The sequence below is a fragment of the Chelon labrosus genome (genome assembly GCF_963514085.1).
Source record: "Chelon labrosus genome assembly, chromosome: 11".
In the NCBI taxonomy this organism is placed as follows: domain Eukaryota; kingdom Metazoa; phylum Chordata; class Actinopteri; order Mugiliformes; family Mugilidae; genus Chelon; species Chelon labrosus.
In genome coordinates, this window is record NC_140344.1 from 11,418,597 (window position 1) to 11,442,519 (window position 23,923).

The 23,923-nt window shown below is 42.8% G+C and overlaps 1 protein-coding gene across 2 annotated transcripts; it reads left to right on the forward strand.

Annotated features, from left to right (window-relative positions):
• The first annotated feature begins 2,146 nt into the window (after nucleotides 1–2,146).
• Nucleotides 2,147–23,014, forward strand: LOC311495592 (CUGBP Elav-like family member 2). Of its 2 annotated transcripts, none has more exons than XM_084555104.1 (13): nucleotides 2,147–2,432; nucleotides 9,565–9,755; nucleotides 12,690–12,772; nucleotides 14,398–14,446; nucleotides 15,018–15,152; nucleotides 16,099–16,178; nucleotides 17,378–17,539; nucleotides 18,582–18,645; nucleotides 20,194–20,331; nucleotides 20,891–21,013; nucleotides 21,429–21,605; nucleotides 21,747–21,890; nucleotides 22,834–23,014. In XM_084555104.1, exons 1-13 carry the CDS (start codon nucleotides 2,362–2,364, stop codon nucleotides 22,959–22,961), a joined length of 1,545 nt encoding a protein of 514 aa, XP_084411230.1. In that variant the 5' UTR covers nucleotides 2,147–2,361; the 3' UTR covers nucleotides 22,962–23,014. The 2 variants fall into 2 exon arrangements, with proteins under 2 accessions (XP_084411230.1, XP_084411229.1); XM_084555103.1 differs by having other exon boundaries at nucleotides 2,149–2,432; nucleotides 21,744–21,890.
• Nucleotides 23,015–23,923: the final 909 nt, after the last annotated feature.

Below are 23,923 nucleotides of genomic sequence, written 5' to 3' on the forward strand. Positions count from 1 at the left end.
GAAACCATGAGTTTGAATCTAATGAGTTTAGCATTTTACCTTCCCCAGAGAAAAAAGATAAAACTACGAGATAATGGTTTCATTTTAAAACAAAGAAAATATTGCTGTATCTATCTTCTACCTAATCTAATATTATAGCATTCCAAGATCATTAAATGTATTTCCCTCTTCTTTTTAAAGTTCCTGAAGGGCTCAGAGGCTTGCAGGAAATATAAATAATAAAAAAACAGATGAATGTGTCAGTGATGCAGGTGTTTATCTCGCATTGCACAAGCCACTGAAAAGGACAATCTACTGAAACCAGCCCAGGCCTAGTCACAATCAACTAAAGATATAAATTATCTTTAAAAGCACAAGAACAAACATTTACATGCATCACGGAATTTGCATGCATCTACTGAAACGTGCTCCCTGATAAGGCTGTGCTTTTGGTGCTCAGTACATCTTGACACCGTGCAGTTCCTCCACAAAGCATGATAAGATGAAGTTCGCTTTCTCCATTTTGAGAGCCCTTCAGCTGGTCGCCATTCGGCAAATGATTTCATAAAAGGCAGCGCTGAGGAAAAAGTGTGCGCTTTCGAGCTAAGGGTGACGTGTTCATAAACACACGACGTGGCCCATTCGGGTTTGAAGTTGACCTATTTTCACACTGTGCCTTTTGTCATGAAAAGGTGCAAATTTAAACGCTGGCTTATGTTGACGGGTGAGTGGGACTTCTGTTCCACTGCATGGGGCGAAAAAATTTGATGTAAACAACAAAAGCATGGTACATGTGGAAGATTATGATAGGATTACTGTCGTGATAATCTGAGATTAAGAATAGCAGGGTAGTATTAGAAGGTGCCAGCAACTAGGCATTGGCCTGTGGAGCCCACTCCAGCATACATCTCTTGGAAAAACTGAGGAGGACGAATACTGTACAGAAAACTGTACTGTATGTATGGTACATATGGAACAGGAGCTGCTCTTTACAAGAACCCTGCTCCTTTTATAGCAAATCTATACAATAAGATCCCCCGAGATCTAATTGTGTCATAGGAAATATGTGGATGCTGCAGATGGAATGGCATTATTGTATTTTCCCTCCATCTTAATGAAACCTGACTCTCTTGAGAGGTTTAGACTACCTTTTTATAGCAGCCCCTCAAGCTAAATGGTAATGCATGATGCATCGTGTGCCTGTCTGCATGTATGGCAAAATAGTTTGCATTATCACATTATGCATGCAAACCTCTTTTAGACACTGTTTAATAGAGCATACGCTGCACTGGTGCCAGGGTGCCTTGAAATTGCTATGGATACAAGGATTAAGTCGGATTTCATAAATGGGATGTTTCTTAACACTCGCCATGAATAACATTTTAGGATCGTGCAGCTGCTGGAGCAGTAATGAATGGTTTGATAATTAGGCTAGCTCCCCTCCCGTCTCTGCGCCGTGGCAAACAGTACTTGACAATGGCCCCCCTACCTTCCCCCCCCCCCCCCATGTGTGGAGGCCTCGCCCTGCAAGTCCAGAACAACAAAGGAAGATAGGCTCCCCCTCCCCCAGAGAAACAACAGCCCGGCACAAAGGGGACTATGACCTATGACCCTGGGGAAAACCAAAACCAGCAGCCAGCAAGACAAACTACAGATTTACTAGCTCACATTTTACTGGAAGATATTTATAGACCTCAGTGCAGTGGAAGACAATAAACAACCTGTGAATAATCATATTCATACGTGTAATTCAATGAAGAAAAGTCAGCTGCCTAATCCTGGGAAGATAATGGAAACATGATTACCTGGTTACTATATTTAAACACTTCAAATGGCTATAATTGGGATAATTAGATCTCTAACTGATCCACAGACTAACCTCCCTTCACCATAAGGCTCAGGTTCTTTTAACAGGCTACACCATGTTTGTTCATAAAGCGTTGCAGAATATCAGCGATTATGAGAACATAACCATGATGGTGGAGAAATAGAAGATCATAAAGTACAAATAGGTCAGTAAACTCTTCATAGTAGACCACGTGTAGTCCCTATAGGGACATTAGAGCTTGCTGGGCAGCAGCAGGCAGCATGCTCTCAGACTTTTGTTGGTGAGGCCACGCCTCTGGTTTACTGCAGCTCGGTGAGCAGTCGTGTGACAGCGGCTTCCCTGAATTTATTTCACTCGGGGACGAGAGAGAGAGAGAGAGAGAGAATAAGGAGGAAGGAATAAGGCGGATACCGGTGCCGTCTCTCTCATGCAGTTTTGAAGAAGACGCCCCCTCCCTGCACCTGCTCCGCTTCGTCTTCTCGCCGTCTCACAGGAGTTGAGCCTCTTGCGAGTGAGCGGACGTCGCTTCTCATTGTTTAGACCCTGTTTTGAGCATGACTTCGGCGTACAACCTGGATTTCCTGCCCTTAGCCGAAAGTCGGTTAATGGCTTCGAGCGACACAATGTAAGTAATTCAGCTATCGTTTTGCGTTGCGTTGCCGCCTCGCTTCCCCGCACTCACGTTTAGCGTTTGTGAGCGTCTCAGGGCGCAAACAACACAGTTGAGGGCGAGTTGGGAGTTAGCTAGCGTTAGCATAACTGACAACGGGGATGCTAACGCTGCTAAAGCGTATGAGCAGGGACGGTTCGCTCACCTGGAGTTAAAGTTGTCTATCTAACTTGGCCATTAAAGAATGTAACCACAACAGAGGTCGGTTAAGTAAAGTGTACATTACTCTAGACCACGGCTGAGCGTAGCTTACGAGCTACCTGGTGTTACTCGAAGTGAAAACGCAATTTGCTAGCAACGGCTTTTCGACACTGGGCGCGCTACAATAGTCAAGTGACATGTGCTTCCGGAGAAAACACGTTTCGGTATCGGTCCAGAAAAACATAGAAAATCTTCTACCAGCTTTTTAAAAACAGCGTCTCAATGTGTCTATATGTGTCACCGTGTTGTCCACAAACCGAGTCCTTGTTGGGCGTTTTAGGCTGTTACAGTTGTTGCAACTGAACCAAGTTTCCGTTGAAGTGTGCTCGATCATAATGGTAGGTATTATCGCCAATTATCATCGGTTTTAAAGGGAAGTGCTTTCAGCGGGGTAACTGTGTGAAGTTGTCCTAAAGTTTGTTAATATTGAGTGCCATTGTCAAGTTGTGTGTGTGTGTTTCCAGCTCAACGACACCAGGCGGACCTTGTTTGTAGGCAAGACACGGGCTATCAGCTCGCCTGGCGCATTCCCAGTCCCTCCCTGTGTCTCTGCTAGCAGCCGAGCTAGCTAACATGGCTAGCTGCAGCTCACAGACATGGGTGCCCCCGTCCATATTGGACGTAGAGTGCTCGCTTCACGGCAGAAAACACGTGGTTTGCTACATTATTGAGCCATTAATGGAAATCTTGTGACAGGGCATGTAAACAAGTGGGGGGTAAGACATTTACCAAGCACAGAGGTCCACATATATATATATATATATATATATATATATATATAACTCCTGTTCTGTCCACATTACATCAGCTAATCCTGTTTGACAAAAACATTTCCAAAAGGCATAGCCTGCTTTTGCAAGACTGTTTAAAATTTTCATGTTTACACTTTCAGCCGTGCTCCCTCTGTTTTGCCGTTAAATTGGTATGGGCTCTTGATTTTATGGAACAATCAAAGTGTATAGTATGAAAAGCTTTCACGTTATGTCATTAAACCAGTGTGACTGGTATGAATTCCTGATCTTGTGCCAGTAAACTTCAAATCTTTACATTCAACACTGTTGGTTGTACAATAGAAAGCATGTAGAGATGTAATCTTGTGAAGTGAAGACTCATTTTAAGTGACAATTAGTTGATTTAATTGAGGTAAAATGGCCAATTAGGTTTCAATAAACACAATTTGTATTCTTACCATTTGAATATGAACCCCCAGCTGCTAAAGGCTTGTGTAAATTAATGGGTTTCAAATATTGGGATTGATGGTTAGATCTGCTTTTTTTTATGTTTGCCCCCTTAGCTGTACGTAATCATTGTGGAACTTGAAGACAGCAAGGTGGCGATTAAATCCTGGAAGAGCTGTATTGGATTGATTTATCCCTTTGATTGTTGACAGTGAGAGTGACTATGTAGCTTAAGTGTGATCCTTTGGCAGCCAGTGCAGCCGTAGTGTTATGTCAGCTAGCCGTGGGTCACGGTGATCCCTTTTGTTGTGGCCAGGGAGCTGTTGATCTGTGTGAAGTATAGGATCTTGGCACTGGGTCCGGGGGCTGCTCTGCCCAGCTGCTCTGTTCTCTCTTTCCTCCGTGGGGGCGGTGACGGTGACGGGTGACTGCCATGCAGCCAGATGTTAAAGGCCAAAGGAAAGGAGGGCTCTGATCTGGGCCGTCACCTGTTCCTCCGCTCCTGCTGCTGGCTTGGCACGACAGCAACTGCAAGACTCGCTGCCCTCGAGCTACTGTACATGCACAGCCTTGAAACGCTCCTAATCATGTGCTCTATCTCCAGTGCGGGGTGGTGTGATCGAAGGTTGAGCAAATTCTCCTGCAAGCTTCGCAAACATAAGATATTGAGGGACAAGGTTACGTAAGACCAGATGCATCCACTATGCCTATAAAACTGTCAGTACGTGAACATGGGATTTCTGAGATTATGATTCTAAAATAGTTTATCACTTGGTGTAATGTTAAGATTATTATGCGCTGTTCTGGTCACTGTGGTATTGACCTAGAAGTGTGTGGCATGAAGTGGAGTCAACAGCTACTTGGTTGGGGGAAAAAGCACATTTTGAGCGGACAAGTCATGTGTAGTGGTGATGCATTAGATTGATTGGGCTTGATAACAAGAGGCCCCCTTTAAAAATACAGTATCGTATAGCAAGCAGTGATTGAGGGCACAGACAAAGACAGATGTGCAGTACTGGAGGCATAAACGACAAAAAAAAAAGATGTTTAGTAAAGTATTAATTAAAGCTGTTCCGTTTTCTATCACAGGTGAGGGTAATGGATGACTGAGTAAGTCGGGAAGGCAAGCACATTCAGTCAGAGTAATCAAGTGTAATTGCCGCTTTTAGTCGCCTGTTTTTCCTCTTCATTTGAGATGCATTGATGATGCCGAGCTCCACCTAAATATTCAAATTTGTGCTCCATCTCGCAGCAACGGAGGTGTGAGCAGAGTTTATTTAGTTGGAGTATTGCTTTACTTTAGCAGCGTCATCCATAACCGCCAGGGACGCTTGGTGTGATAATGCAGCTAATGGGGCGGGCCTTGTCATCAGATGCTGGCCGTCTGTTAACATGCAGCCCATTCAGAGGCTGATTGAACATGTCTGTCTTCATCAGAGAAAACGCAACAATGAAATCAGGCCGTTTTTGAGCTGAATTGGAGTTAATGCGAGGGGGAAAATATCTTAATAATTTCTCATCACAGCCGCCATGTTGCTGATTAAGTCGACCATTTGGTATGTAAATGAAATAACACACGGTCCTCCTGTTTCTGCTTTCTGGCCTGAGGCGACATCCATTCTTGGTTGTCATTTGTTTTTCCCCAAACCACGAGTCACAGCAAGTCTTGCTCAAGGGTCCTTCAGCAGCAGTCGTCGTCGTAGCATTTGTAAACCTGGCTCCTGTTTTTTTTTTTTTTTGACTAGTGTTTAAGTTACAACTTCAACCCTGTCAGGAGGATATTTTTATTCCAAGCTCATGAAACCTTATTCAACCCGTCAAAGAATATTCAGGCTCTTTTTTTTGTAGTAGTACAGAAAATAGATGGAGCAAGAAAAGAGAGCGCCTTTATGTTCTACTTGACAGCTGTCAGAGATTTTAGCAAGGCATTAGAGGCATTCTGTGTTTCATTGAATCAGCTTATAAGGACAAGGGGGGAAAAAAAACAACTCTTGGATTTTTTTTTTTTTTTTTGAGGATATTAGTAGCAACAGCTGTTTTGGTCAACTGATTTTCCTCTTTTCTCCAAAGCATTATGTGTATCCATGTGAACCCTGACTCTTCTTTTATCCCCAATAAAGTATTACAGCAGTCTACTGCTGATTGCCAAAACAGCCCAAGGCAAAGGAGCAAGTTTAGTCTGTTACTCAAAATTGCAAAAGACTCATCATTATTTGTAACATGGCCCTAACGTGTTGGATCAATATTTTAATTAAAGCAACATTGTCAAGTTTAATTGACATTGAAAGTGCCATATAACATTAATGAAGAGCTAGGAATTATCAACTAGTAACTCTCCGACATCATGTGACATGTGTTGTCGCTGTGAACCCCTAATGGTTTAGTGATGAGCAATGTCCAAACACACAAAGCTGAGCTTTCAAAATCATGTGCATAACCAGGCAAATTGGCCAGCTTTCTATTACGGGCACAGCAGAGGTGTCGCTGGCATACTTGTGCGGTCAGAGCTCACCAACAGGACGGACACATGGTCCAGATAAATCACCAGTTTTTATGGGTGGTGCAGCGGTAAGCATGCAACTGCCGTGGCGCTGGCTCTGGATGACTTGTCAGCTGCTTCGGGGCGTCTTGGAGCGTGATGAGCTGCCACATCGCAGGCCTGTTTGTGGAGGCTCAGCAAAAGACTTCATCACTGCTGTCGGGGTACACTCTGGCAGGTGGTGTAGGGAACTGCGCTGTGTGTCACTGACAGAATCAATTATAGTATTTTTATAAAGTGTCATTTAGTGTAGGTCTGTCAGTACAGCGTTTACTTCGAAGCAGGGTCACGATGATATGATTGAGTAAAGAACGTGTTTATGTAGAAATGAAAGGTGTGTGTGTAGAAGTTTTGAGGTACAGTGTCTGGTGCTTAAATCCAGCAGTCATGTGCCTTCATGCAGTGTATCAGTTTCTTTGACCTCATTCAACTTGCATCCCACAGATTTCATAGAAACTCTTTTTCTAGTGAAAACGATTGACAGTGTGTTGTTTAAGGTGTACACTGGCAGCTTCCTATTTGCATAGAAACACTTCTGCAATTATCTAACATGTTGTCACGTCAACCACTCAACATTACCGGTGGATAATATTTTATCTAGTTAACTCTTTACAGGCAAGTTATGGTTCTTGTGGAGAGCCATCGCTTCTGTGGTATTTAAGCTAGCAGAACCAACCATAGCTTATTAAGTATTTTTTTTTTAGAGCTAGCTCAGCAGCAGCACAGGTGCTTTTCAATTTGAAATTGTTTCATAACCTCTAGGGTTAACCTTTTTAAAGATCCTCCTGTCTCTGGTTGCTGCTTCAGTTGCAGTTGCAGTGTTCAGATTTCAGTGTGTTACTCCGTGCACTTCAGTCAGTGGTTTTTATTACTTGCACTATATAAGTTCAGTGAGTAATATACATGTAAAATATATGTACTTTTTTTTTTATAGTAAATAAAAATGGGCGAGTGGACTAGCATGGTCAGAGAATGCATTATTGCAGTTGCATAGCTCTTAAACCGTCCCTCCAGCTGAAGAGTCTATGCACAGCTGCGAGTGCAATGAATGTAAAGGAAACACTGTGTCAAAGAGAGCCTTCGTGTTTTTCAGTGCTCTGACACAAATCCAGTTTTTGTGAGGTGAGGTTTGCTCAGTCTAATGTGAGATTCACTCAAAGGGCCCTCAGGAAAATGGCGTCGGAGTGCCATTGGCAAAACTAGATAAATGGTGTCACACAGCAGCGCTGTGGCCTTAGCAGACGTAGCCTTCGATGTGTTCCAAAGCATCTCTCTGACTTGGCCCATTGTGTGGCAGAGGAACGGTGAATAGTGTTCTCCAGCATGGGGGAACAATATGTGATTGTTCCCCTGCTGTGGGTGAAGAAGCTGTAGGTTACTCTCTGTACCATCGCCAAAGCGCCTGAGGAGGAGATGCACCGCAAAATCTCTGTCTGCTAACCAGCGATTCTAGGAGGTTTAGAGCTCTGCAGTGCTGTTTTTGTGTAGCTGTTACAAGCTGGTGGGAGGGGGGCACTCACCCCTTTTTGGTGGAGAGAGGCTTTTGTTTCCCTGGAGCTTTTTTTTTTTCTGTTCATATGTCCTCATCGAATGTATTGAAAGCCTCGGGGGGAAAAAACTGATCATACCAGGGTGTGGAGTTGGATTTCAGACGAGAAATAACTGAAGTGTGATTTGTTAGCATGTCATTTAAGTCCCTGAAGGAGTTTGGTGTTTCTGCAGAACGGCTGGGCTCAATTTGTAAGAGATGGATGGCTCGTGTCCAAAGGTCTGTGTGTAAAATAGTTTTTAATACATATATTTTGTCAATCTTTTTACCTACAAAAATCAGTATGTGTGCCAGACTAATACCATTTCTATATCACGGTTTTGACTTGACCATCTTCACCTTTTGTAGTATTTATTCCAGTGTGTAGTAGAAGATGAAGTGTGTTTAACATGATCTCTCTGCCTCGCTACGTGTGATTGGCTGCTGCTCGAGCCTCATTCCTAGTTTCCAGTGCCTCTCCCACGGTCAGGAAATGTTTGTGCAGTTGATTTTGTGTGTGTGTGTGTCAGACAAAGGTGCTGTAGTGGTAGGTACACTGTTGGGTATTGATTCTCTGTCCCTACGGCTTGCCTCAACGGCGCTGGCACGATTTAGTGTTTCACTCTTCTCCACCATTGCTATACTGCCCAGCCCTCACAGATTGAGGGGTATTGTTGACTATGCAGTTAATGAGTGTTACACAATCCATCACTGTAAACATTATGTTGTTACAACATCTACTTGAATGTACACATATTAATTAGTCGCACTGCAAAAAGAAATGACTCCTTGATAAGAGTTTTGGAAACAAAAAATTATTAAAGCGTCGTCTCAGTCTGTGTTTATCAATGGTTTCACAATAGCGAACTGCAAATAATTGTTCAAGACAAACATGGAGCTGTAATTATAATAATTAAGTAGCCTGAATTCGTTGTTCTGCAGTTACTTAAATAATTATTTTTAAGTCCTAATAAATATATGACTTATATCATGTCATGTGCTTTTCAGAGAAATCGCAGTGAGATTTGCCTCGTGAAATGAGAAGCAGTGCCGTCTAAACTTTCCTACTGCACATGAAATAAGCAAAAAAAGTGGTCGGTTGTGACACAACTTGGATGACTCATTGTGCGTCATGGAGCTGTAACACATGAAGTTCAGCTCAGCATGAAGAATATTGGTCAGTGGCGATCCTGGAATAAGCATCAGCAGTATTTTCTTCTCAAACGGCGAGCCTGGAACGTCTGCTAGTGACCAGCTACCAACTAATCGAATGGAAAATGTAGATTCATTCCTTTAAAAGTAAATATGTACATTCAGTACATGTGACTTAAGTTGATTAAATGAAAAATCTTCTTACAAGCACATTTGTGTATGCCTTTTTGTAACTGGGAATATGCTGGTGTTTTTACTACCAAATAAACCGCAGCCGTATCGTGGAATACAACGATTGTTTGTAACCTCCATCTTGAAAGCTTGAACTTTGAAAACTCTTGACAGACATTTGTTATCATTAATCTTTAATATCTGTCTGAAATACTTGTTTCAGGGCTATTGTGACCCATATCATCTAAAATAAATGAATAGGAAATTGATTGGAGCCCAGTGTACTAATTACATCTTCTCCTTTTTTGTTTCTTTTAGCAACGGCAGCAAGATGAACGGGTCGCTGGAGCATTTGGACCAGCCGGACCCGGACTCCATCAAGATGTTTGTGGGACAGATCCCGCGCTCCTGGTCAGAAACGGAACTAAAAGAGCTTTTTGAGCCCTTCGGCGCTGTGCACCAGATCAACATCCTCCGTGATCGTACTCAGAATCCCCCTCAGAGCAAAGGTATGGCCAAGGCACAAAGAAACTTCTTGCCACGCTGCAGAGGTTGATGCAGTTTAGATTTAAATAACTTAAAAAAAATAAAAATATAGATATATAAATTTTTCTCCATAAAATACACAGTTAACAGTTTATTATGTTGTACAGCTGCTGCCATTCTATCATTAAACATTACACATGTTTATTTTTTCCTTTAATTAAATTTATAGTTACAGTAATACAGTAATAAACCGGCGCATTGGGTTATGTGCCCTTATTGACAGAGGAATTTTATATGACCACTTCTGCCCTCTACCTATTTTTGGCTGGCTTTTAGTGGTCAAGCACTATACACAAAGTCTCTTATCGCCACATCATCTACCATCGCATTTCAGCACAACCCCCGTAGGCAATGCACAGTATCGCTTGTCTGCACACGCACTGCAGCTGTGTTTGTGCTAGCAGATGAGATGATTCAATAGTCTTTTGTTTCAGGGTTAAATAACACCTTTTTCCAAAGCCTGTATTGTAATTTATTTTATTTTTTTTCCCCTTTTGCTTTACCATGCTGGTTTAAAAGCAGCATTGTATAAAGGAAGTGTTACTCGACTGCAATTTTCCATTAAGACATCCATCGATGCGCTCACCTTAGAAATGGTGCTCGAGTTGAGCGATGCGGTTTAGACTGCAATTAGAGGAGACAGTGAAGTGGAAGCCTGCTGTCTGCAGAGAGCTGCAAAGTGCCACTGCAAGTGCTCGGTCTCCTGTAACTAACTGCAGGTGAATAAAGTAACACTTTCCCTGATGTAACTGTCCTGGGTCACCCAAATTCCAATTCCCCTGATGGTTGGATGACTCACTATGGCTAAAGGCACTAATCCACTCTTGGGTTTTAATGCAGAGGGACTTTGCTTGATGCTGGACCTTTGTGTTACCAGTGGTCTCTCTGCCCTGACAGCCCGATCAGAACATAGCTGTCCTCAGATGTTGTTATCGTCCGTCCACTGTTCTTCAGATTGAGCCCGTGAAATGATTAGTAGAGACGGCCAACGAGAAGGCAGGAAAGAACAACACGAGTGTTTTTCTGGTTAAGTTAGTGATTTTTATCTGCCTTTTTTTTCCCCGCCCCTTTTTTTTTTGCCTTTAAAAACAAAAGACAGGCAGACAAATCCATGACAACAGTTGCTGCTTTGGATAGAAATATTGGCTTTCTTGAATTTTTTTGTTCTTTTCAAACAGCCATATATTATTATTATTATTATTTTTAATTTTTTTTTTTAAACCAACATTAATTATTAAATATAACTGTTTACTCTAAAGTTTGAGTTTAGGATTCTCATCTGGATTTAGTTCCCAGGGCTCCTCATTTCACTATTAGGTCAGAAAGAGCCTTTAGTGTGTCAAGGCCAAAGCCTCAACAACATCCCCTGTCACCAGACCACCACTTAAAAGTCACATGATCTGGCTTTTTAACAAGTCTACACAAGTGTAACATCACCAAATAATCCTGTGTGCGTTCAAAGGTGGACCAGAAAATCCTCCGCGTGCTTATTGTGCTTATATAAACATACACCTAGCGCTGCGCAGTTCATTTGGGAAGCTGTATAGTTCAAAGGCCCTCCTCCCATTTCTTTTTTTTTTTAGCAGAGCTCCACCCCCGTTCTGTGGAGTGTCAGCTGTGATGGCCTATTGACATGTTAATGCAATGTTAATGTATTCTGATAGATAATCTAGCCCGATCACAGCAGTCTTCGGCTCACTCAGTCTGTGTGAGTGGAATTTGTTGCACCGACACCCCTACTCCCATCAATTTCGCTGTTGTCCTCATTTCCCTGTAGACCCACTCGGAGTGGGAGAAGTAGTGGCAGTTTTATCAAAGCACGGTGGTCCGATATCTGGCTTATGTTTATTTACGTGGCATATAACGCACCCTGCACCCTGCTTTTATGTCGCCAATCTTGCTTTTGTTTGATTTGTCCGTTGAAAATTACTATAATCCCGCTTCCATTTTTGGTTGTTTACCTCGCCACGGATCTATTGAGGAGCCATCCGATTTGCAGCAGTTTTTAGGTCACGTCTACTGCAGGTCATGAAAAAATCATCTGATGACTATCACGCCTCTCTGGATGGTTTATTTAGCTCCAGTAAATCAGAGACCGGGCTAAGCAGCAGAGAAAGAGAGAGCTCAGCTGGTTGTGAGAGAGAGAGAGAAGAGTGCAGCTCGATGCATATTAGAGTTCAACAGCCCTCCCCGCGGCCTGGGAGCTCCAGTAACAGAATAATACACACTATGTAGGTCAGAGACGCTGCAGTGCTCCACTTCCCCAGCCCAGTGAAACTGACAGGCTGGAACGCCACTGGCGGTCTGCTGGGACGGAAGGATGAGAGGCTTTTTTTTTTTTTTTTTCTCCTCCCGCTCTTCTTTTCTTCAACCCCTCCCCCACCACCTCTCTATTCCCATGAATACTCTTCCTTGCTCTCACTCCTGCTTTTGTCTCTTTCTGCAGATTTCGTTCTTTCCCTCTGCGTGTGTACAGTTCGTATGTTTGAGATTGGATTCTTACGTAACGCAGCAGTACTATCTGTGTAATGTGTTATTACTGCCCTGGCTTGTCTGGGCCGCGCTGACCCGCCGCCGCCTGTGCATCATTGCCTCCTGACAGCTATCTAACTCTGTGGTCATCCACTTTGCGGCCATGTCACTGTTACCAGCTATCTCATTGGTAGTGTGTCCTCGCTGCAAGCTCCTACATGCTCTGTGTGTACGAACGGTTGGTGCTAAGAATATCCTGTCACATGTTTCTAACATGTGATATGCGGAGCATGTATTTACATCCCTTTAGATTCTCTATTCTGCAGCAACCATGGTGTTACATTTACTGTCTGTGTGCGCTGTGTTTTAATGTTGTTTTTGTCTCCTACCCCCTCCCATTGTTTGTCCCTGTTTTCGCTCTGCAGGATGCTGTTTTGTAACTTTTTATACAAGAAAAGCTGCACTGGAGGCCCAGAATGCACTGCACAACATAAAGACCTTAAGTGGGGTGAGTAAGCACAGCATGGGTTGCTTTTAGCTACTTGAGTCCCTCTACATCCCCGGTGCAGACTGTGAGCTGTATACTGGCCGATAATGAGCTCTAAGTTCGCTGAACCCCCTGTCAAGAGACATATCTCTGCCCCCACCTCGACGCACTGCATTGATAAGCTGACCTAGCACACGAGCATGAAGGTATCGGTTAAAGTGCTTGACCAGGCTGCAGGTAATTCACAAAGGCACAGGACCCGATCACCACAAAGTGGAACAAATTATTAATGCTTGTCTTCATGAATCATTGATGCACATCTACATTTATATTTTCCAAAGTTAGAGGTTTAAAGGGGGCAAGTTGAAGTCTTTTTAAAAATAAATCCCGGTGAGACTGTGCGGTCTCGTAATTGTTAACCTGATTTATCTTGTGTGATTAAAGCGCAGTCAACTGGAAAGGTACAATGGCTTGTTAAACTTAGACAAATCTGTCTTGCCTATACGTCTTTCTAAAATGACTCTTTTTTTCCAATCAATTAAATCTATACTTAACAACTTAGCTGTCGATTAAAGCCATAGACCACTCTATTGAAAAAGGAGCCACTGTCAGTGAGGTTACAGATAAATATTGAACCAGGTTGATAAATGAGTCTAGCTGCTTGAGTATAATGTCCTAACTCTCTTCACTAGGCGACTATCAATCAGCCAGACATTTCAAATAAAATGTGGTCTAACAGCTCTGAAAACCCAATCCCAGGTCCCACTGTTAATGGCATTGACTGCAGGTGACCGAGTGTGGTTTGCGTGGCAAAGGAAAAGCTTGTTTCCCTGTTTCGGTTTTCTCTCCCTTCTGTTCCTCTCTCTCCTTGGTCAGTGACGCTAGCCAGTCCCCATACTGAGCAGGCCATCTGTCTGCTTCTCTTTAGTGCTTGTCAAAAACAAACCCACCACTTTTCATAAGTACAACCTGCTCAGGCATCTCATGACTAGATTTGTTCCTTCTTTCACATCACATGGCATGCAAATGTGCTAAAGCTAAATTCAATTTTAAGTTCCCTGAGTCTTTGTGAACAAAAGTGTTCATTAAATGGCATGAACTGACAGATCCTACGGCGGAACAAACGGCATGTTCAGAGAAGATATTCATCCTGAAAATAGATTTTTCACAGCTCAGACTGGCCACACCTTGATTTATTTGTATGTGGTGCGATGGTGCATAGCGTCGAATGGAAACATTCTCTTAAAAGCTAAAACTCGCTCTAAGTAGCATCCTTATCAACCGTTTCTCAATTTTGTTTCTAAAAAAAACATGTTGGAGAAGGTGAATCAGTAAGTTCAGTCACAAGTCTGCTCCACAGTGAGTGAAGTGAAAGTGAAATTGGATACAGGAGAATTTGATCCCTGCCAGCAGCTCGCAGACACTTCCTCCTGAAACTGGCAGTGGTGAGAGATGATGATGGTGTTTGAGTGCGAGAACAAAACAAGGGGCAAGGAGGAAGGCTTGGAGATTGGAGGATGAGGGTGAAGATATGAGCCCCTTGTGATGAGAGATGATTGAGGACAAGCACCTGCATATTTTGCAAAGGTGACAGATGCGGTATTAACCACTCTCTCCCCCCCCCCCCCCTTTTTTTTTTCTTCCAGATGCATCATCCTATCCAGATGAAACCCGCTGACAGTGAGAAAACCAGTGGTAAGTGGGTTTGTTTGTAATGCAGGGTGACAACATCTAAAGGATGAGAGGGTTTTGAGGGAAAAACTTTGAAGGGCAAGATTTTGCCAAGACAAGTGGTGTGAGTTTTTTTTTTTTTTTATAATTTTTTATAATATATAAAGCAGCCTTGGACAAAACAATGTCTCTATTTAATTCTAAAATGGAGGCCTGGGAAGGACTTAGTTCAGAGAATGTGCAGCAATACACAATTTCTATACAGTGTGACGGTTTAGGTGGATTAAAGGCTTTAAAAATCACCCATGAGAGAAGAGTAGAGCGGCTACAGAGTTTCTGGTGGGAAGCACAAATGGATGATATAGTTATATCTAGTGAAATAGACGGTGAGGAAAACAAAGCTGCAAGTTGCAGAGATCTGTACACGAGGCTGGCACTTTGAGTGAGAGGCAGAGAATGTGGCAGCATGACAAGGGAGAGCGCTGGAACAAGAAAAAGAGGTGCAAGATTTAGCGCCTGATGTAAGTGCTGCCTTCATAGCTCCATAATTGTTTGGGTTTAACTGAATAGCTGTTCTCTTTTCATCCTTCTGCAGCGGTAGAAGACAGAAAACTCTTTATCGGAATGGTTTCAAAGAAATACGGCGAGAACGAGGTCAGAATGATGTTCTCGTCTTTCGGACAGATCGAAGAGTGCCGAATCCTCCGGGGACCAGATGGTCAGAGCAGAGGTAGGTGTGCTTTCAGCGTAGGCACTGCGTTCTTGGCCTCATAGCTGCCACCTTCAGCTCAGTCGAGTACATATTCTCATAAAGTATTTATACAGGCCCCTCCCTACTTCTTCATTTCACCCCTTCCGCTCCCAAATCAAGTGCTATTCACCTCCAGTGGCACCCTTTCCATCCCCGTAGTCTATCCTCCCATCACTGTGACACTCAGCCTCCACATCTCACAGTGAAGGGCCACTGCACTAGCTGTCCGGTACAATGGCCCGTTGCCTTGGCAACCGCTGGCTGCTGGTGTTCGTAGGCTCAGCTGGCAGGCGGCTCAGCTCAACTCAGCTCCTCCTTTACCACCTCCTTCATCACACTCTACAAAGGCTGGAATTAGCCTGTCGTTGCATCTCCTACATAGCGCTCTGCTGCATAAAGCCTCAGATAGCAGGCAGTGAGGGCTGTAATGTTGATGTCATTTTTTTTATTTTTTTTTATTATAAATTATTAAACCCCAAAGACAGTTGGCCATGAATTTCTGCGCTTTTTCTAGAAACACGTATGCAACTAAAATCAGAAAATGGCCACGTTAGCCTTTGATGTTTGCAGGCCTTAGATCTTTTAGCCAATCTAAGCCTTTCAGTATGTATTTATGTGTGCATTGTATGTGTATATAATCACATTGACTGTCTCACCATGACACCACGTAGTCGAGCCTCTCTTGGTGGCAATATAATCCGTCAATCACTGTGCTCATGTGACATGTGTTACTGTTCTCCTTGTTGCGTTCTTTCTCCGTGTGCTAACCAGTGAGGGTGATTCTGTGTGCTTGGGAGTTGCCATTCTTTGTACTGTAATGTCTTTTTTGGGGGTTCATAACGAGTTGTCCAAACCTTTTGTCTTGTTTTGTTTCTTCTTGTCCCTCCCCCCTCCTCCCCCCTCTCCTATTGTTCCCCCCCTACAGGCTGTGCGTTTGTCACATTTGCTACCAGGGCAATGGCACAGAATGCAATCAAAACCATGCATCACTCTCAAACTATGGAGGTACTGTACCCCTTAGCACCTATTTCTCATTTCCCCCCTTTCCCCCCCCTCATACATTTTGCTGCCCCCTTGTGTTGGAAAGATGAAGAACCTGTCCAAGCAGATGGCGTCCATTCATCACAGAGCATGAGTCATTTCCAAAACCACTCTTGCTAATTACAAAATTACATTGTCGTCTGCAAAATAATTTAATAAAACTTGAAACGTTGCCTCTTACATAGCTGCTAAATTCAGAGCTAACGGGACACAACAAGACCTGCTGTCACTCCTCATTTTGGGCTGAACTAAATGCATCTCATTTATCTATTCTGATATTTTAGAGCCAAGCCATTTGTCTGCCATTATCAATCTATATTTTGGACCACAGGGAAAAGAGCCTACTCCATCAATTATAGGTTACCAAAAATTAACCTAGACTGGAGCAGCCACCCTATTAGATTTCTTCTAAAACTGGGTCTGTGTTCTCATATAGCCAGTGGAGTCTTTATGGAAGTAGAGCAGCAGTAATTTGACAGCTAGCGGGTCAGAGGCTCCCCAGTGAAGCATCAGACCAAGTCTAATTAGGAGCCCAACCAAACATAACACTCCGCCTACCAGATTAAACGTTGGCCCCAGTGGTGGCGCCACCTATTTTCCCCTCATATCATGTCCTCCCCAGTTCTCAGCTGCCATGGGAGGTGCTGCTGGTGCAGAAGCCATTTTCCCTATCCAGCCTGGTCCATGTCTGGCTCTCAACTCTCAAAATACTTGCACCGCATGCCTCGTCCATGCGTCTGTCTGAACAATATGTGACTGTCTGTTTGTGAGATTCTGTGTATTGTATTGCATTTTTCTTAATGTCTGCTGACATATCCTCATTTGAATGTCTGTTTTTTTTTAAATGTTGTGTCCATCTGTTGTCCGCTTATCTGTACACTCAGTTCAGCTCCTCAGAGTGCTGCAATGATTCACTGTCTACATTGTCCTGCGCCTCTTTTGGAATGTAGCCTGGCTCAGCTATGCATGGCAGATGTCCTCTGTGTGTTAGCTTTGATAAGAATGCAACAGGCATACAACTGTCTTGAGGCAGAAACGAATCCCCCCCCTTTTTTTAAGAAAATTCCTTCCAACGACCCTGTCCTTGCATTGGTAAATAAACAGATGATTCCTCAGTGTGCTTTTGAACTGGTCTAACAGCTTTTACCTCCTCACTGCTTCAGGGCTGTTCCTCACCTTTGGTGGTGAAGTTTGCCGACACACAGAGAGATAAGGAGCAGCGGCGCCTGCAGCAACAGCTAGTGCAGCAAATTCAGCAGCTCAACAGCGCCTCCACTTGGGGGAACCTTGCTGGGCTGGGGACCCTTACACCGCAGTATCTGGCTGTAAGTGTTACTCAAACAGCAGCTAGATGTGCTGCATAATTACTCATAAATTGACCCATGGCACAGTTCTAGTTCATATTTTAGCTATCTGTTGAATGGTGTGCACAAAGGAAACTATAAAATCAGAACTACCTGATAATATAACTCTATACATTTAAGTCAATACATTAGATATGAAAAAATATATGTATGGTTTGTGTATGGGGTGTCAGATATTAGAGTGTATATTTTTAGGATCTAGTCTGAGGAGGTGTAATGATTCTTCATATTGTGAGGTGTTGAGGTTGGTGTATGAACAAGACCACCATTTCTGCAAAAAATGCAAATAAATGAAAAGCCTGGAAAAGGCAGGATATCTTTCAGGGATGTGTTGGATTGAATTATGTGCCAATGTTTTTGTATTTTTGCTGTTTCATAAACCGTGTCGGCGACTGCTCAGGGTGAAAAAGCAGCAGCCATTTTGTGCATAATACCATGTAGGTCTCAAACCTTTTTTTAAATTGCGACAGATGCATATAACTAGAAATAAACTGTTCACATGCAAAACGCAAATAAATCAAATGTTATTTTGACATTTGAAGCATTAAGACCTGAACTATAAACCGATCCTATTTGGCTCAGAGTGGGAACATCTTCCCACTCGGTTTGTGTTCTGGCTGAAGGACACTGGCATGTGACTTGCATGCGGCTTTTCTAATTCAGAGCCAAAGAACATGTGACTTAAACATACCAAGCTGTTTTTTTTGTTACTGGAGAGACACAGACTATTGCATGCAAGCTGAAAAAGCTGCCATTTCAACAATCCAAACATCACGTATATTTGATTACTTTGTTAGCATTCAAAAACAGCTGTCATTTGATAAAATACTGTCAAAATGCAGAAATTCTTTATAAACTTGTTCTTGCTGCGGCTCAAATTAGGTTATGCAGTAATTTCCCTTTCCAAATTCAAATTATTTCTGGACAGAAAAATGTTTAGGACCCAGTTATGTGTCCTTGATGTGATTATTGTATTCAGCTTTTCTTTCTGTCCTCTCAACAGTTGCTGCAGCAGGCCACATCTACCAGTAACCAAGGCAGTTTCAATGGTATTCAGAGGCTAGGAGGTGAGTGCAGCCTTTGAGACGTTGTCACTGCTGTTCTTAAGTCATGGTCTGTAAATGAACAAGCTGCACTTTTCCTGTCACCAACCCTGTGACTCTGTACTCTACTCCTACGTGGTTTTAAGTACCATAAAATCACATTATTCTTTCAGATAAGTGGCACATTAATAATCAGTGCTGTTATTCTATGCCTGTGCGGGCTGTTTGAAGACAAACGGCAGTGTTTCCTACAAAATGTCATGAGACGCTGTTTGTTTGTTTGGGGGGGGGATTCTACTGTCTTAATGATAATTATGATGCTATCCCAACTATTAAACACCGTTTATAGAGTATATGGCACATATAGAATAAGATGAGTTTTGTATCAGTCCGTCTTTAAATTACCGTAATAACGCAGATATTTGATTTAGTGACAAATAGTGGCAGTCTGTGCTGTTTATGTACATGGTTACTAAACATAATGCTGTTGAGAAGTGGCATTATATGGACAAATGTATGTAAGATTAAGTATCGACGAATAAATCTAATTTATAGTAAACGGCTTACTCTTCTAATCTAACTTTGCTAGCTAGCGCTTGTAAAGTCTAGCTAGTTAATGTTACGTCTGGAGTCGTTTCCTTTGGGTTTTGGCCAACTCTCTTTAAATAACTATTAATCTCCATGGTCTAAAAATCAAGACCACAAACATTGGGTTTTAAAAAGTGGCTTTAACAACACGAATAGCTTCACAAGCTGCATGAGCTGACCGTGCGGTTTTCTCCGTCAGGTTAAGTTCAGCAGGTGAGCAACAGGTGTGTGTGGAGGGTCTGGGGGGAGATGGCTTTGGGGAGGAGAGGGAGGGGGAGATGCTTTCAGGAGCAAGAACAACAAACGTTGTTTGAAACGTGCCAAAATATTTCCGATACGTTATGATACCGTGGCGGAGTAAATTAGACCCTGGCTGGTCGCCATGGGAAACCCTGAATGGTGCATCATCCCGTCTTGGTCCAGTTAAAAAGCTTTATGAGGAAAAGTGTTCAGGATTTAAAGCTACAAACAGCAAACAATGTGTGGCTGTTTCTGTATGTGGAGATGCTAAAACTATATTTTTACTGCATTTTCAAATATGGATTGATGAGTTACTCTTCATTTAATACGGCCCTCAAACCCGTATGAAACTATATTAACGGTTTGCTTGAATTTCTTCTTGTGCAGCAGTTCCAAAATGGCCTCATGCCACTTTTAACAGGATGAGAAAACGGTGTTTACAGACAGCTGAAAACTATTAACAATGACTTTATGAGGATGTGTCTGATAACTTAATCAATGGACGGTGGCAAGATTGATGCAAACATGTGATTTTATAGTCCAGGCAGTTTATTGCAGACATGGCTGAGAGAGTGTTTTAAGTAATGTCACACCATAGAAATGTGTTCTATTATAATTGTTAGAGATTCTCGCTTTTGAGTGAAGTATGTTTCGTAATGTACTGTTTGGAAAAGCGTTTTTGTCAAAGATGTCCAAATAGTTGCTCTTGTTCTTACGATCACTTCTGTTTCTTCTTACGCTTAGCGGGTGTGAATCCACTTCAGCTGCAGAACTTGGCTACACTGGCTGCGGCTGCGGCTGCAGCCCAGAGTTCTGGCAGCCCAACTTCCACCAACACCCTGTCTGCAAACAGCGGAGCCCTGGGAGCTCTGGCCAGTCCAGGTAATTAACACGAACATTTTAATTTAACATTTCACATATTCTGTATACAACACTAGGCACACCAGGTTAAACCCCATGGCAGTATCAGTCTGTATAGCTGTGCTTTGTTTTGTCGTTGCTAAATCCTTCTCTTTTTTTGTTGTTTATCATCACATATAACATTTAAGTCCAAAGTCTTAATAAAAATTCCTCACCTGCTGAGATGGACATGTCCACAGTCTATCCTGCTGCTCTTCTCCTCCTCTCCAGACCTCCCTCATTCACTATTTGCCTAACGGCCCTGAGCCATTCCTCATTTATTTTATGAGAGTTAATCACCCACATATAAAATTTTATGAGAGCCCCCATTTCCCTTTTAATCTGTGTAAATATACATTTGCTCCATCTGTCTGAGTTTAGCATATGGCTGCTTTGGTAATGACCTTTCTCCTCATTACAACCCAGATTTTTAACTGCCCCCCACCCCCCCACTGCTCTGCCATCCTCCCATAACAAACGTGGTTAAGAATGAAATGAGGCCTTTGAGCTTTAGTCTTATTTTGTTGTCTTTCAACTGCAGGGTCGACAGCAGTGTCCAGTGCTGGTGCTGCCATGAACACCTTGGCATCTCTGGGCACCTTGCAGGGTCTCACTGGGACTTCTGTGGGCCTCAACAATCTTAACGCTCTCACCAGCAGCGTCGGTAATGAGAATCTAATGGATGACTAAAAAGAAATTTGCATGATTGCCAAGACTATTTTTTTCTGTGTTGCATTAAGAAACTTTAACCACTCAGGATTAGAAAGGCTTAAAAAGCCCACAGTTTTGGTCCTCTGGTTTGCTTGACTGGCCAGCTCAAGTCACTCTGCTGCTGCGTGATGGGAAAGTAGCCCATCAATATGTTAAATGGAAACTTGATTAGGGTTTTTTATTAGGAGGAAATCGCAAAAGTTTTCCTGTTTCCTGAGAAGTGTCTGTGGTAGAAATACATGTAATGATTGTAGAGGCGTACTTCAGATGGCTTAACTTGCCATCTAAAGGCTGCATTTGTAAATATTGGTTTTCTGCTTGTTGTTTTAAGCAAGTGTATTTAACATGAATGTGTTCTTGCATTACAGGTATGGGGGCCATGAACGGTGGCCTGGGAGCCTCCATGGCCAACGGGTCAGCAGCCAGCTCAATGGACGCGCTGACCCAGGCCTACTCAGGGATGCAGCAGTACACAGCCTCCGCCCTGCCCTCTCTCTACAGCCAGTCTCTCCTGCAGCAGAGCATTGCAGGCAGTCAGAAAGAAGGTGAGTGGATCCTCGGCTCACAGTAACACAACACATCTTTACATTTGTAAAGGATATCATTTCCGGCACATATTTTAGAGGGTCTTACTTGTGAGTTTGTATCTAACTTGAGTTCCTGATTTTTCTTACCAAATGGAGTAGGGCCAGAGGGCGCCAACCTGTTCATCTACCACCTGCCCCAGGAGTTTGGGGACCAGGATCTGCTGCAGATGTTCATGCCTTTTGGAAATGTGGTCTCTGCCAAAGTCTTCATTGACAAACAGACCAATCTGAGCAAGTGCTTTGGTAAGTGTTTTGTCACACATGGTTTCTAAAGGTGTTTAATTTTGTAATGCCAAGCCTGGTGTATCTGTGCACTATATTAGTTTGCCGTACTGCCGTCTGCCTTTTTACTGGCCTCCATTTTGAATAATGCTGAATGAATGCAAGCACCATTTATTTGCACTTGTTTGGGTCTATATGCAGTGTTGGGCCTCTGGTTACACCTGTAGGCAAGTTGTGTGTTAAGTTTACTACACAGTTCAGTGCATGGCATTAATTGGTTTAATCTTTTCTTTGCGGCTTTAAGACTAATGTCATTCATTTAGTGTTCTGTAAACATAAATATTGACACAAACACCGTCTCTTCAAATTGATTAGTTATAGCGGTGTATTTAGCTTAATATACTTGGAAGTATTACTGAGCATTTTCATTATTTTGTTTTACTTTACAGTTTATTTAATGTTGAAAGTAGAGACAATTTGGCACAGTCCTCACATATAAGAAGCTACTGAAATAAGCTGACCAGCGTCTTGAGGCTGTTTGGATTGTTACTGGCACTTTATACATTGAACTGAAACTTCAAGCATCTTATCTTGACTTTTAACTCTTGGTGTAAAGTTTGTTCACCACTCAGTAAGCATAAATACACATTTTAAAGTGATTCAGTTATATGTTCTGTTACTTTATCCTTTTCTATCGTGGTCATTAGAGCAGTAGTCCTTATTTTTCAGAGAGAATTCAGTAGTTTTGTCCTCTTGATCAAAGAAATCTGTGCTGGTTTGTAATTTAAGTGTATGTTTTAAAAGCTGAATTGAATTTAGATTCATGTGAATGTCAGTCAAAGAGCTTTCAACTAATGGTGGTAGTCCTTTTTTTTTTGTGTGTGTGTGTGTGTGTGTGTTTGAACAAAGTGTTAAGTTGCTATTTACATGCATGTAACTCGTGGCTCCACTTTCTTGTTGTCAGGATTCGTCAGCTATGACAATCCTGTGTCTGCACAAGCTGCCATCCAGGCCATGAATGGTTTCCAGATTGGAATGAAGAGGCTGAAGGTTCAGCTGAAGCGTTCCAAGAACGACAGCAAACCCTACTGATCCTAGCCCTGGGGCCTCCCCCCCTCCCCAGCTCTAATGCTAGCACTGCTAGGGTAAGTTCACCCTCCAGCCAAGGTCACCACAGCAGAGACTCAGTGGGGCAGGGGGAAAGGAGACCACCACAGGAGGGAGACTCACCCTATTCCTAAAAAAAAAAAAAAAAAGGGTTGCAATGATCTTTCCATATTTTGCTGTATCTCATTCCTGCAGTTTTATCATGTAATTTGAGTCTGATTAAATATTTTAATGTATATGATTATTTATGACTATCACTGGAGTCAGTGTTCGCTGGAGGTATTTTGTGTCACTGTATTTAGTGGAGAGCATCAGGTGTGTTTCCATGCCATTTCATTGCCTTCAGGTCAAGCTAGAACAGGTTGACTAAGGATCAGTTGCTGTGTTGAAGGGCTGAAGCCAGGCCACGTAGACCCCGAGCTCAGAGCTTCAACCCGTGTTTGGCTTTTTACATGTAGTCTGTCTCATTTGTATTATTCTTGATGTGAAACTCTTTTGCACTCTAGATATTCCAGTCTGTAGTCCCCCCTCATCTCTCCGCTGTCACCCCCTCTTTCTCTCTGTGCTCTTTCATTATCAAGCCATGTTGAGCTAGGCTACCTCTCCGTCTCTCTATTAACAACCTCTTCCAGTCATTCCATCCATCCTCCAAGTCTCCCACAAGGGACTGGCTCTAGATGGATCTCTTTGGGTGCCAAGTATACAGTTTGTGCATGTTGGAGTCTCTGCCATATGTCCCGGTGGTGTCACTTCCTTAAATCTGTGTATTGTTTTTGTGTGTTGGGAGAGGGGGGTATTTCTACCCCACTGTCCTTACTGTATGTGGTGACTGGCATTATTTATGTTGGTTTTTGTGCCTCATGGCTAAACGATTCTTGTGCTGTGCCCCTAACTTTCTCTTCTCTCCTCTTTGTCCTCTCTCTCTCTCTCTCTCTCTCTCTCTCTCT

Excerpts from the sequence above, each read along its gene's own strand:
- LOC311495592 (XM_084555103.1), top strand. The coding sequence starts at position 2,362 with ATGACTTCGGCGTACAACCTGGATTTCCTGCCCTTAGCCGAAAGTCGG. Across the intron at positions 9,756-12,689 it reads GAATCCCCCTCAGAGCAAAG|GATGCTGTTTTGTAACTTTT; the intron begins GTATGGCCAAGG and ends TTCGCTCTGCAG. Across the intron at positions 21,606-21,743 it reads TGCAGGCAGTCAGAAAGAAG|TAGGGCCAGAGGGCGCCAAC; the intron begins GTGAGTGGATCC and ends TACCAAATGGAG.